Source organism: Papilio polytes, unplaced genomic scaffold (genome assembly GCF_000836215.1).
Source record: "Papilio polytes unplaced genomic scaffold, Ppol_1.0 DF823691.1, whole genome shotgun sequence".
NCBI classification, from domain to species: Eukaryota; Metazoa; Arthropoda; class Insecta; order Lepidoptera; family Papilionidae; genus Papilio; species Papilio polytes.
This window is the reverse complement of record NW_013525513.1, coordinates 3,139,113-3,152,966: the sequence shown is the minus strand read 5'-3', so window position 1 is coordinate 3,152,966 and position 13,854 is coordinate 3,139,113. Positions and strand designations below refer to the sequence as shown.

Genomic DNA, 13,854 nt, shown 5'->3' with positions numbered 1-13,854 from the left:
TAAGTTTGTTGCTTGCTTGGCTTTACTTTTGAACGCCGTTGCAAAATGTGTTGTGTTTAGTTAGATAAACGCCTGCTTTAATTGTTATAGTGATTTTCAAGTGCAATGTTTTAAGTTGATATTTTTTTGCAGGCGATCAAGAAACGCGAACAACAAGAAGAACACAAGACTGATGAGGAGGAGACTGTTGATGACGTGCCTGAAAGTGAGTTTGTTAATAATAATGTGTAAATATAATTTAGATTAATCATCATGAGTATTTTAACCTAGATACGTGTAAGATAATTTCAGGAAAGTCTTTATCTCATGAAACATAGTTATTTGTGACACGTAAATGTCCAGAAATATATGCATGTTTAGATGTAATACACAGTAAGATGGTAACACATCCTGAGAAGATAAATCTAGTAGGGTACAGTCACGCTTTTCCTTTATGCATTTGAAGAGATTGCAACAGTGTCGCAATACATGCACACGATGCTACTTGATATTATACACGTTCGTGAGCGCCTCTCGTCAGCTAAAGTTCACTCAACAAAGAACATACCGATCTCATAGAACTTAAAACTTTCCAACGTTCCCGTTTAATGTAGTCATTACTTTTTATAAACATTATTATTACGAAGGAAGACTATCACTGTATTGTTATTGACCATATACTCACGCTCTCAATACCACTTAACTTTCTTTTTCATTTTATATTCTTGGTTTGGTGTACATATATTGCTCGATTTTGTCCGCATCTTTCCTTTCAATTTTTAAATCTCATATAAATTCTACGTCTTAAAAATTCTAGTTCAAATGCAACTTTGAATGTCGTCTTATCGCGAACTCTAATATTTTGTCACTTTGTAAGTATCTACAGATAAAATTGTTTATGTCGTCATTTGTGCTAAAAATTCTTCACTGTTATTTTTTATCTGTAAATCTATGATCTGTGTTACATTTTTCTACAATTTCAGATAGTATGAAGTATTGACAATGTTCAGTTAACCTTGATTCTAATTTACAAACCACGTCTCTTACATGTGATGCGAGTGGTAAAATCTGTATTAATTTGAAAGTATTCAACGTACGATATTGGCGAGTCGAAAAACATCTTTATGTTTGATTGAACTATTGTTATTCGTTTAAATCGACATCGCGGTCTGCATTAAGCAATAGTTCATACGCAACGCGTCCGCGATATCAAATCTCTATCGCTTCTTATCAGCTTATCTGGTGCGCGGACTCCGCTATGTGGACTATACGACATGCCAGTACTCACTAGTAATAACCCACGTTACAACGTTACAGTAATTATACAGTGAAACTGAAAATGTAGCGTGATATCGCGCGAGTTATTCATTAGAAATTACATTACCTGTGCTCATTGAAGGATCTTAGGCAGAGTTCGGTTTTGCATTCAACTAAATACGGTCGCAAACATCGAGGTGTTACGTTATCGAGTGCGAATAAAAAATCAATAGATATGAAATTCTGGAAATGTTAGTGTGCAGTTTGGCGCGTTCAGTTGTGCGTGTATTACTCATTTGTTCTGAAGTTAAAAAACATTTGACATCGTTTTTGTGGTTATTTCAATTAGCAAGTTCATGTTGCTGAATTTTTTTATACGTATATAACATCTTATAGGAATATTGATTCTTTTTAGGTAAATAGAGTATATAATAAACCGAGAACAAATATTCTCTTGTTAGCATTCACACTTACACGACGGTTGTCGATACGAAGGTCACGCCAGTTGGTTATAATAGTTACTTATGAATATCTTGTGATCCGTACAACTATGTCTTCGGTATTGTTACAATGGTCACACCCGGAAGCCCTTGTTTGCTCTATTAACCCGACAATAGCCGCTTGTACCCTGTCATCTTCCTGTCCATACTTTCTCTGCGCTCGAAGCAAACTTGCCCGACTCTACCCACGTCCGAATTACGCTGGTTAAATTGGTACTGCCTAACTTTCTCCATGTCAGGAAATAATAAGTTCTATATCCTTTCTAGCAGCTTTATTATTATGCTTTGTAAATACTGTCTGTTTCTATGGTTCTAGTGGTGTTAAAATTTTACTGGATAGAGATTGTAATGAAATTGAACGCCTTTGGAATTTTTCAAACACCACTCCCTTCAGATAACATGTGTAATTCATAAATCGACATATTGATAAATCGCAATCATTTTCACGTTGAAGTTGTATTTATTAATACTGACAACCGCTTCAATAAATCAAATATGCAATGTAATATATAAATAAAATGTTATGTGTTTTTAATCTAATCGCATTATCAAACTAGTGTTTTTGTTTGTTTTGTTTTGCTTTCCTATTAAATGATAGCTTAATCATTTCTGTTTTAAAAACTTTATTACGAGATGGGTGCGTTTATCAATAAAAATACTAGTTTTAAAAGTATAATGTGTATTAAAATCCTTGTCGGATAGACAGGGGATCGAACTATAACATAACAGACAAAAATATAAAAATCTCTGTAAATGTAAATTTTACTAATGAAAAAAATGACAAAATATAGTAACTCTGTGATTACAAAAAGAATAATAACAACTATGCTGCTATAGAAACACCTGCCCCCATTAGTATACAATCAGATAATACGTACAAACATAATATTATCGCCTCGCATATGGAATACTATAAGTCCTTGACACACAATTTTTCACCAAACAGTGAACACGCATTAGGCCAAATATGTACTGTTTATACAAGCCTAATATTTGTACACTATGTCATTTACTGTTGCGTTTTCTATAATACTTAGATTTAATGCACAAAACCTGGAGCGTCTGAAAGTATTAAATAATTACCACAGTATAGTGAATAATGAAATCATGTTATTGAACTGTTGACACAATCTTATCAGTTATAGTAAAACAATTGTTTGAAGACTTGACCCAGCAGTGATCGAACAGCACTCGATCGACTCGGTTTCCGTTCATTTATCAGTGTTATTGTAGTGTCGTAGTGTCCTACTATTCTAACTCATTGGTTTTTTAATTTAGTGAACCGAATACCGAAGAATCCAGTATAGTTATTTTATTGTACATTATGGAACTATTGGAACTAGAAGAATAATAACTTATTTAGTTTCATTGTAATATCATTCGAAATTTGTAAAACAATTTTATTGTAGCATTCAAAGAACTTAGGTGGTCCCTGTCAAGCACTTGAAAAGTAAAGACAGATGGCTTTTAGTTCGCGAAGATCACGTCGGTCTCACGATTAAGCATCTATCAATTTCCCCGTCAGTTAATCATTGTTCTCACGACCGACATCAGCCGGCGCGCGCTCGGTTGTTTTGAACAAATTTTTAACCTCAATTAACTCGGACAACTTGGCGCTTGTTCGCAGGCTTGTGGTCATTTACTAATGCGCCATCAGACATTAGTCATTAATATACAAAAGTACAATGTTAATGTCGCGACTTTCTATGATATGATGTATTACTTTGTCACCAAACGCCACGTTTATATGTTTATTTTTAGATAAGAAATTGGTGTTAATTAAATTTTAAACGTCAATAAATGTGCAAAGTTCAACAACATAAATATGAGAGACAAGAGATTGGAATTAAAACTAAGTGTACGTGGAGATGGATCCCTAAGTCGGGACAGCACCAGAAGCAGTACAAGAAGTAGTCGAAGTAATTTAAGTAATAATGGTTCCACCGGTTTGCCAGTCAGCGAAATATTCGCAATAGATCGCTTCTCAGCGCCACAGCATCGGCCTGTTGATATCCAAACGAAAAGGCCAGCTCAACCAATCCAACATGGATACCCAGCACAGAGCTTACAAACATTACATTATTACGACCAATCACAATACCCAAGAGATGCAGCACCCAACCGGCACAACCCATATATAGATTATTCAGAACCCATAAGATACGACGACAGGTTCCAGTATCCACCCAATGTACAATATAAATCGGTGTATAACGATCCAAATAATCGTTTCTATGGAACGTCAAGTCGTGCCGATGTAAATCGACCAGTTAGGGAATACACCACGGTACCTCGTTCGATCCTACAACGGGAACAAGGCAATATACCGTATGGTAGTTTACCACGAATGGTACATCCACAGCCGAATGTACAGTACTATAATTCCCTGCCACGCTCCACACAAGACTATATACCAGAAGAATATTCTGGAAACTATACTTTACCCGCACCAAGACGAGTGCGCATCAGCGAACACCAGCCCATTGTTTATGGATATGGTATGTATATCATATGTGGTTTAGATAATATAGTAATTACAATTTGCTTTCTTATTGCTGGCTATATCTTGATATATAATTACACGTGTCTCTACTTACGTAGAGAATTTTATGAATCGTGTTTATATTTCTCTCGATATAATACCTAACCTTTCACGATCGTAATTACTGCAGCTATCTGCAATATCAACTAACGATATGTTCAATTCACAACAAGGAGAAATTGCACTTGGAAAGCGGATTTGCATAGAAACTGAGCCAGTAATCGATACAAGATGTATACAAACATAATTCCATTGATTTTCACTTTCAGTTATTTGCTAATGATGTTTTTTGTTAACATAATCTCTGGTACTTGTAGCTGTTTTAGAACTTGTTTTCAAAAAAGTTTTTTAAAAACATTGCTACATACGACTATTCTAAAATGTTCTCTAATTAAAAACAAATTTACACTTTAAAGGTTAAAGCACTAATATCGATTAAGCCCCTGCCCGATAAATTTTGTGTATCCGTTTTTAAACAAGGTGTCGCCGATATGTCTGAGTTAATTTTATCATAACGAAAATTACCTAAATTAGATAAATCAATATTTAAAATTAATTTCATAACGCTTACAAGCTAAACTTTAAAACATGGTTATTAGAGTCGATATGAATATAGTCGTGATAATGCGTGTGTGCACATATAGGGCGAGATGTGAGCTAACCCTCGGGGGGCGACAACAATAGCCTGCCACTGGTGCGCGCCACTGCCCCGGCCCGTCAGGTGTGCGATCCTGGACGCAGTTCTTATTACGCCTCCATACGTCACACGTTCAAAGCCCTACGCTTTTTTATTTAATTTTATTAAAAAAAATGGCGGTCACAAAGTCAGCTGTTCGCGGCATAATGTGTACCTTAATGGAGTTCACTTTCAAAGCGAGTGAGTTTCTTGTTTTATTTTTTTTTTACATTCTTGCAAAGTCTGAATTTTAATTTCGTTTCATAACTCTTGGAATTGTGAAAGTCAATTTATAAATATATCCTGTCTTTCTAGATTGTTTTGTATTATAAAGTTTATTAAAATATTGCATATTCTATCTATTGTTTGTTAATTAACATATAGATAGTTTAGATTTAGAGTGAATCACCGTTCTGTTTTGGAGCGGTTGGTATTTACCTCGCCTTTCGGTGTCGGATTGTGCATAATGGTATACCGGTTTCCGAAGGTTGACCGCGAACTTATCACCTTTTATTTTTATTTCCTTCGGAACTAGACACCGCTCTTACGTTACAAATTTTACAAACAATTGACTGCTCTAATCTGTTATAACTTTCTTGTAGTTAATAATTAAGTGATCAGTAATTTACTCTAGACGTTTCTACGTACGTGTTTAATGATAATGAAAGCTTTTTTATTGTTCCTGCAAAGCTTTATTGCGTAACGTAATTTCTTCTTGTTTAGCGCTATTCCGGCATACTGTAACGTTCTTACTGTTATCTGATAGAAAGTAAACTGCATTTGAGGTTGTTTAACCCGGCTGGATTATAACAAATATAACGGATGGGCGAACGGCGTTCTACTTCGTGCAAATTGCTTGAGGATAAGGCGGATATCCTCACTTACTAAATGTCAGAGTCCCATAACATGAAATGTTGAAATACGATCGACTTTGATAATAGTAAGTTTAATATTCAAGCAGTTATGACAAATAGTAGAAATTATAATCTGGAAGGAGAAAGCACATGAAGAAGTTTTAAATAATAACGGCATTAAATAATTATGTTATCGTTGCCTAGATTTGTTACATTTATTCTCATATCTTCGTTCTGCGGCTTGTGGTTATGCCACCTTATTACTGAGACAGAGTTTCCCACACTTTTGTAAATCATGTCCTTCGCACTTCACTGCATTTTGATAAATGACAAGTGATTGAGAATCCATGATTGTGTTTTAAAAAAGATCAATTTTAACTCAAGTCTGAAGTCAGATCTTCATCTATTGAGAATCTGTTTTCTTTGTGCGTTCATTCCATTACATGCAAATGTACCTAAATTCTTCTCCCAGACGGAATCCGTTATATTACTAAGTTAGTGTTGAACTCGATCACATCAGTTCAACTAACGCTATATTGTTTAAATTTCAAATCAGGTACATTTTCGGTACATCGGTTAGGTCATACTTCACGACTGTTTCCCTGACCGCGGGACATGTTGTGCATTTACAATAACTTAACTAAAGGTTATGCTCAAGTCGTAGAGTGATTGTAGTGCCAAGATTATGACTATTATAATTTATTCATGTATAAGATCTTTAAATATAATTCGCTTTACATAAACGAGCACGACAGGAAGAGTATTGTCGTGTGCACCCGCACTAAAAGCTTACATCGCGAAAGTAAACCTGCGCTTTTGAAATACAAACTCCGTATCTCGTAATCACGATCAGACATAAAGTTTTACGGTATATTTAATACAAAAAAAACTTAAATTTACTCAAACCGAAGTTTAAGGAAATCTAGAAAAAACGATGAAGAAACATAAAGTATGGAGAATGTAATTGGAATAATCCTGTATACATATTTATCTCGTATTTTGTTGAAAATTACCGTTAAAAATTCTAAATACAATACAATCTATGCAAATTGAGTTAAAAATATTTTTTTTGTGCCATCCACCCACAAGAGTCCCATTCACTGTGAATTCTCCACAAACTACATCACCGTTACCGTTATACCAGTCAGAATAACAAAAACAACCGAGAAAATGTCCTTTCCCAAACAAGTTTATTAGCTTTTTAGCATTAGTAAGCGACTCTAAATATATTCAAGTTGACTTGTGACTTGCGGTTGTATATAATTGGCACGCTTGCATAAATCAATTGCGATCACTGCGCTATGTAAAGTACTTTCGAAAGCTGAAACCAGCAATCCCGTATTAATAATCAGACTGAAAGCTACATCCCGACAGGGGGAGGCAGTTTCTAATTTTCTCCGTAGCTGCGGGATTATTGCCTATCAACTTAATGTCTAGGCTTGGGATAAGTTTTAATTAAAACACGATGAATCTATATCGTCGCTTTATTTAACATTTAATGCGATGATAATTGAGGATTATTTTTATCTCTTGACGTATTAAAAGGATAATAGTAACTTTAATTTTATAAAAAACATATTGGTTATTGTACAAACCCAATAAATTCTTATTATAATAAAAGGTAAAAATGTTATGTTTACGGAAGGAAATGTCCGTATTAATCAAATAGAAAGATAAGATTAATTGGTCTGTCGCAAGCGATTTGACATTCGTGTAACGAATTGAAAGTGCTCGCGTTATATTTGATGGGATCTATTGGTGCTGATAATGAATGGGCAGGTAATGCGAGGGTAAAAATAAAAGGAGTGTTTGTCGGGTTGTGACTTTCTATTTTTAATGGAGAGGAGAGGTCGCGGGCGCAAGCATCTACATCCCGCGCCGAGGCTGCGCGCGCATTCCGACTCCGTATACGGCGTAAGACGCGCGCGCGCAATACCTACCGGAAAAATACATTATCGAATTATTTTATTAATTTTCCTTTTTTTTTAATTATCTCCAATAATTAAAAAATTTGAATATTTTATATTCGGAGTTTTAAATACATTTTGTATGAAGTGCATTTGTTTTGATCCTGATATTGGACAATGACCGATTCGGAATGCGCTAGGCAGAGCCGACCGGCGGCAGGTTGATTGACGAACTGCACTAGATAGGCCGGCTGGGCCAGTATAGCGCCGCTCGATCTACTAACACTCGTCTGAGGAAATGGGCGTACTTAGAAGGAAAAAGCGTAAGTCAACTCTCACTGTTATGTATATGGTTACTTAATATAGTATATTTTACAATAATTTACTTATGATTGTAAGAGTATTCTGTGTTGAACGGTTACATTTGTTTGTTTTAGTTCACACTAAGGATTTGTGAGTGATGTAAGATATGGCTAAAAGTAAATAACAGAAAGCAATTTTTATGTGAAAACAAATGCAGTTTTTAAAATCTTAGGTTAAAAATCTCGCACATTTAAAATGCCGCAAAATAGAAACGGTTGTTTTTGAATTATAAAAGTATTTTAAATAATCCAGCATTAATGCAAGATTTTCCAGCATCTAACCGCTTTACGAGTGTATTAAGTTCTGATAAGAAATTCGCCGCAGTTACTTTCCCGTCGCAATAAAGGTCTCATAAATACGTCTAGCTCGGTAATGCAAAACTATCCTATTGTTCTATCTCTATTTGGCGTAATAATCTTGTTTCATGCATTAATGCATCTCAGGGGAAATAACAAAATATAGAGTCTTATTTTATTTAAATTGTATTTATTGCATGTTTAATGGCCAGTTTCCCAGATACGTTTAACCATTCGTTAGTGTTTTTGGTTCGATAATTTCTTGAAATGTTGAACTACATCGAGTTTTACGAGTTATAGTCCTTTAAAATTACTTTAACCTTACACTAAGGTATGTTAAAATAAATGGAAACTTCAAATACCCAGCATAAAGTAGTAAAACTAACCGAAACTTTATACGAAATATTTCACATTAAAATAAAGACAATAAAGCTGAGAAATGAGGATGCAAATGTAAAGGGCAACCTTCTATTTATGCATCTCTCCCGCGGCAAGTTGCAAAATGAAGCAACAAGCTATCTTAGTGGACGACTCCAGTCAGTCACATAACTAAAGCATACTTATATTTATAGACGTAAAAATTGAGCTACAGTCTTACCTGAAATAGAACTAAGGATTCGTAATTCGACACTAACATTATACTATAAAAATACCATTGTTTTTTTCGCTAAATATTTCTTGGGAATTGAACTACGATCCGAAACGTAATTGTAAGTTACTCTTACCGTAGGTCATGGGGTCGTCGTCAAATTGTTGTAATGGAATTGTTTGTCCGATTTCTTATTTTGCTTTTAAATGTAAGAGCACGTACCGTGAAATTGCACTGTCGAAATACTTGTCTATTCTTTACATACAATGAGATAGTTGTAAACATTTTTATACCAGTGTTCAGAGAGAAGCCGGTTACAGTTTTATGCCTGATTCTATCGCACAGTAGTTTCCGCTCAGTTCAATCCAATTTTGTTGTCAATCAAGGTTGATGTTTAATATTAATTTCGCGCGTTGTTAAATTTAAATAATAGAAATATCTTTGTAGTTTCACTTTTTGTAATAGTAACGGTGATGCTTCTGTGTTATATTTATGAAGATAATATAATAATAAGAGTATTTATCATTACATTTTGTTTTCTTTATAATTATAAGTCTTGATAATAAGGATTCCGCGACAATACAAAAAATGCCCGTATAAGGATGTTTATGAGACCATGTTAAACCACCTGCGGTATTTCCGAATAGGTATGAATGTTGTGGATTTTTAACAAGCTGCAAGCGTCGGTTACGCACCTGCTCTAAACTAGTTGATAATGAGTATATTATCGATTTCATTACGCGATCTTATTGTCGATTTGCGTCTAGAAAATACGTAAGGAAAAAATAATCTTAAAAACGTAAATTGTTGATACATGACGCATACACATCTTGAATGTCACGGTGTTGTTTTATGATATCTGTTTATAAACATTGATTTTTAACTACATTTACTATTGTATGGTAAAGCAAAACATTTCGTGCGCAATTATGTCATAATTGCCGGTATATTTAGACGGAAACATATGTTTATAAACATACGAAAACATAAAACCAGTTAATCTTGACCTTGACAATTTGCAGATTTAAGCTTTAATTAAAACAACTTCTAGCACTATCGTTGGTAGATTGGTCGCCGTTCGCTATAAAATATATCGGCTAAGGGTTCCTATCCTGGTAGAAATGAACCTTAGTTAAAAAACCGATGATTTTGTGATGTTAACATAATCCTCTTAAATATACTGTCTACAAATCAAATATTAACTTGACTTAGTTAGGTTTATTGCTACAATGGGTCATAATATAACAAGTCGAAAACATATTTAACCTTCAAGTATAATAACTCAGTTGTACTGTGCGAAGGTGAAACGGTTGCCTAAGTTTGTGTTGTGATGCGGTCATCGTTCACGTACTGGGCGCGTCTTGAGGCAATTTGGGATACCACTAGGGTTGACAATATATAAATACAAAAAAGCAAGCCAATCAAAATATGCCTATCGCATAAAAAGGAGACAACTATGAAATGATAGATAAAATACGGGTTTGAAGCAGTTTGCATAGATAGTTGGAATAAAAGATATTTTCTGACAGTCGAAAATATCTGTTTTAAAAGGATATTAATATAAAATTTCAAATTAGATTGTGAAAAGGCTTCAGTGTATAATTTTTCGATGTCATCTCGCCTGTATCGTTAACGAATGACAGGTATCGGTTAGTAGTTAGAAGTACATTATTAAATTTTACAAAAACTTCGACAACCCTAACTACTACTGCTTCGTAACCGTATAGCGTGTAACTATTATTTAACAGACTAATATTTTTTGTGAGTATACTACACTGTTATTTCACAAATTTGAACATTGTATTTGTAAAAGTTGGATATTTTTGAAAATGCAGTTTATTATCAAAGCAAAAATTATTTTGCTTTTGGATTTGCTCATTTGATCCCGTATGGTACTACATTGTGCTTAACGTTATTGTTTATAAACATTTGCATAAGTCGGGAGAAAACTTGACCTGTAAACCACGAGGAGATATTACTTTAACCTAAGTTGTCTACATCGTCGCAACCTTTGAAAGAAACAAATTCTCATTAAATCAGACATTAATTCTATGCGTATACGTACATCTTGATTCCGCATTCCCGTCATGGGAGGATACCTCTTAATAACGATGGACCAGAAGAACATAACACAGCATTAAATAAATAACCCACGCTACGATGGTTCCCTTTCTAACGTTACTAACAATATGAAACGTGGTATTAAGACGTAAATCTTTACCCGAAGTAGCGTTAGTATTTTATTACAATCGTCATAACCAGTAAAACGTATTGAGATTTCTACGACTTGTGTAGGATAGAGGTTTGACAATCGAACTGCCCTTTTTATTATCTTTTGTTTAACGCACAAAAGACTATTAAAATTAAACAGTCGATAAATGTTGGTTTTACTACTATAATATTAAATTTGAATGTAACCTTTTGAAGGGGTAATTTCTCTACAGCACCGTTTTAGAACGTAACTAAAATCTATTATGTTTATGTACATGTTTCAGTGTATAATGAACATAACATTGTGCAGGTTTAACACCATCAAATGTACTCGCGATAGAACGTAATAGAATAACAATACAATAATGTACCACACGTTACGTAAGCGTCATGTGGCGTAAACAAGGTAATCGTATGCCGGTCATGTCAAACTACTAACATTTTATATTGATCTCACATCTCTATAAAACATTTAATGTCAACTACTGTTACTTTAAGATTACATTTGCTTTAGCTGCATTTGTAGGTCCTTGTACAAGTTGATGTAATTTTATAATCTGCATTTTTCTCTATTCCCTGTATGTTTTTGCTTTTTTCATTAAGTTTCCTCGCTCGACTTTTTTCCTCTGAACCTCTCTTGCACTGTACTAATTTTCGATAATTCAATCAATTTCAAGCTATTACAATAAATGGAATCAATCAAGCTCACTTTCACCCGTCAATTGCTATACGATTAGAAGTAAATTGCCATAGTTCCTAGAACAGAGCGTTTTCCTACAGCACGAGACCGCCAACCGATAAACTACGGTCACGAATCCCTCTGCGCAAATCACGACTCGTTCTTGGATACAATAGTCGCCTTGTTATTCCATTAAGGTACGTGTAAGGGTGAAAGTACATCTCATGATTGGCTATTGTACGACGCAGGACGCGACGAACATGGATGGTTCTGGAGCAAGATTTCACTCTCTGGACATGCCTCTTGACACAGCGATTACCGTGCGAATGCTGTTATATTTCGCTTGTTTGTTACACAATTCAATGGTGGTTCAACAGAGGGCAGATTGTTGAGAGAAATCCAATAGAACTGAGTCTTATCAGATCGGATATCGCGCGCCATTTATGTCTCGTTACGTGGTTTTATGTGCTAGACCTTTAACAATAACACGAACCATTTCCGATTTATAGAAAACGGTTCAAGGCACTTTCACGAAAGCTCTCGCCCCTCGCCTTTAGCGTTTCGAAAGCGGCCATCATTTCTGCATTGTATATTCATGGAACATTACCATTGCTATCCAGTTGTTATTCGATTAACCTATTCTAGATATACTAATAGAGCAATAGGCTATTATTGGCTTTGCGTTTATTGCGTTTCATATGTCACTTGATTAAAGTTCAAAGATTTGACACAAGCAGTAATTGTTTTCTATTTAATTACACTATATTTAAGCTAAGTTACTAGACTGATTACTCCATTGTTGTCAAAATCTTGACTTTGGTTTTGAATAAAACCAGAGTTACTTTAGCGTATCCATCGGTACTCGAGTAAACAAGCAGACAACTTAATAAAGCGTTGTTACAACTAGCGGATGTCGAGAGTTTACAATCAACTCTCATTGTCATTACGTAGTCTGGCTTTTAAGTGCCTTTTAAATTCATATCGTTTAAAGAGGTGCGTTTAAATTGCTTTAACGATTATATAATGGCTGTAATTTTAAAGCGCCAATAGTTGTATTAATTTTAATGTTATTATGTTTTTACATTAAACTGTTACATAATTATATTATAAATTTATTTATTCGTGTGCTATTTACCAGAACGTAAACTAAAATAAACGTTACTGTGCCGCCTCGACCATACGTTATCAGTGTACTCATAAGGACTAATTAAGTAATTGCGGTTATTTTTATAGTATTGTTAGTTCTAGAGGACACGGTGATATGCACTTTAAATCTCATATTCTAGCAGTATTTATGCATTTTTTCGTGACAAGTTAATTCTTTAAATAAGATGTTCTGCTGCTGTGGTAGTTTCTAATGTTAAATTTTAATTTAGGTGAATCGGTATCGGAGCGTGCGGAGAGCGTGACGCGCACGGCGAGCGGGGCCAGCGGGGCTAGCGTGCCGGACGTGCAGCGCTGCACAGAGGTGCGCATCGCACGCGCCGCCGGCGGGCTCGGCTTGAGCATCGCGGGCGGACGCGGCTCCACGCCGTACATCGGCGATGACGACGGCATCTTCATATCGCGGGTCACGCCCAACGGACCTGCTTACATGGCCGGACTCAGGGTATAGTTTATTTTGATACTACAATGTTGAACAATAGATACAAGTAGAATGTTAGTTATGAGTGTGGAAGGGTACACCGGAATAGATAGACCTAAAAAGAGATGGATAGATTGCGTGAAAGGTGCTAAATCAAAAAGGGAGTGATGACTGAGATGACGTATGATAGAGTTATGTGGAGGACTAAAACCTGCCGCGCCGACCCTACGGGAGTAGGATAAGGAGAAGGAGGATGATGAATGTTGAACAATCCATTTGTTAGTTGCGCTACTTATTATCTGTCTAGATAAGAAAGGTAATCAGTTTACAATCGATGCAATGAAATGCTTGCAGTAAACTTTTTTTAGACACAGATAAGCTCTTCAGTCTGTTTTATGAATGTGTCATATATTTTC

General features: G+C 35.1%; 1 protein-coding gene across 1 annotated transcript in view; it reads left to right on the top strand.

Moving 5' to 3' along the window:
• The window catches only part of LOC106104060 (protein scribble homolog), a 73,582-nt gene that overhangs the window by 37,045 nt on the left and 22,683 nt on the right, over positions 1–13,854 (top strand). The window contains exons 13-14 of the mRNA XM_013283997.1: positions 133–205; positions 13,230–13,462. Coding sequence (XP_013139451.1) covers positions 133–205; positions 13,230–13,462 — 306 coding nt within the window. The remainder of the gene's footprint in view (positions 1–132; positions 206–13,229; positions 13,463–13,854) is intronic.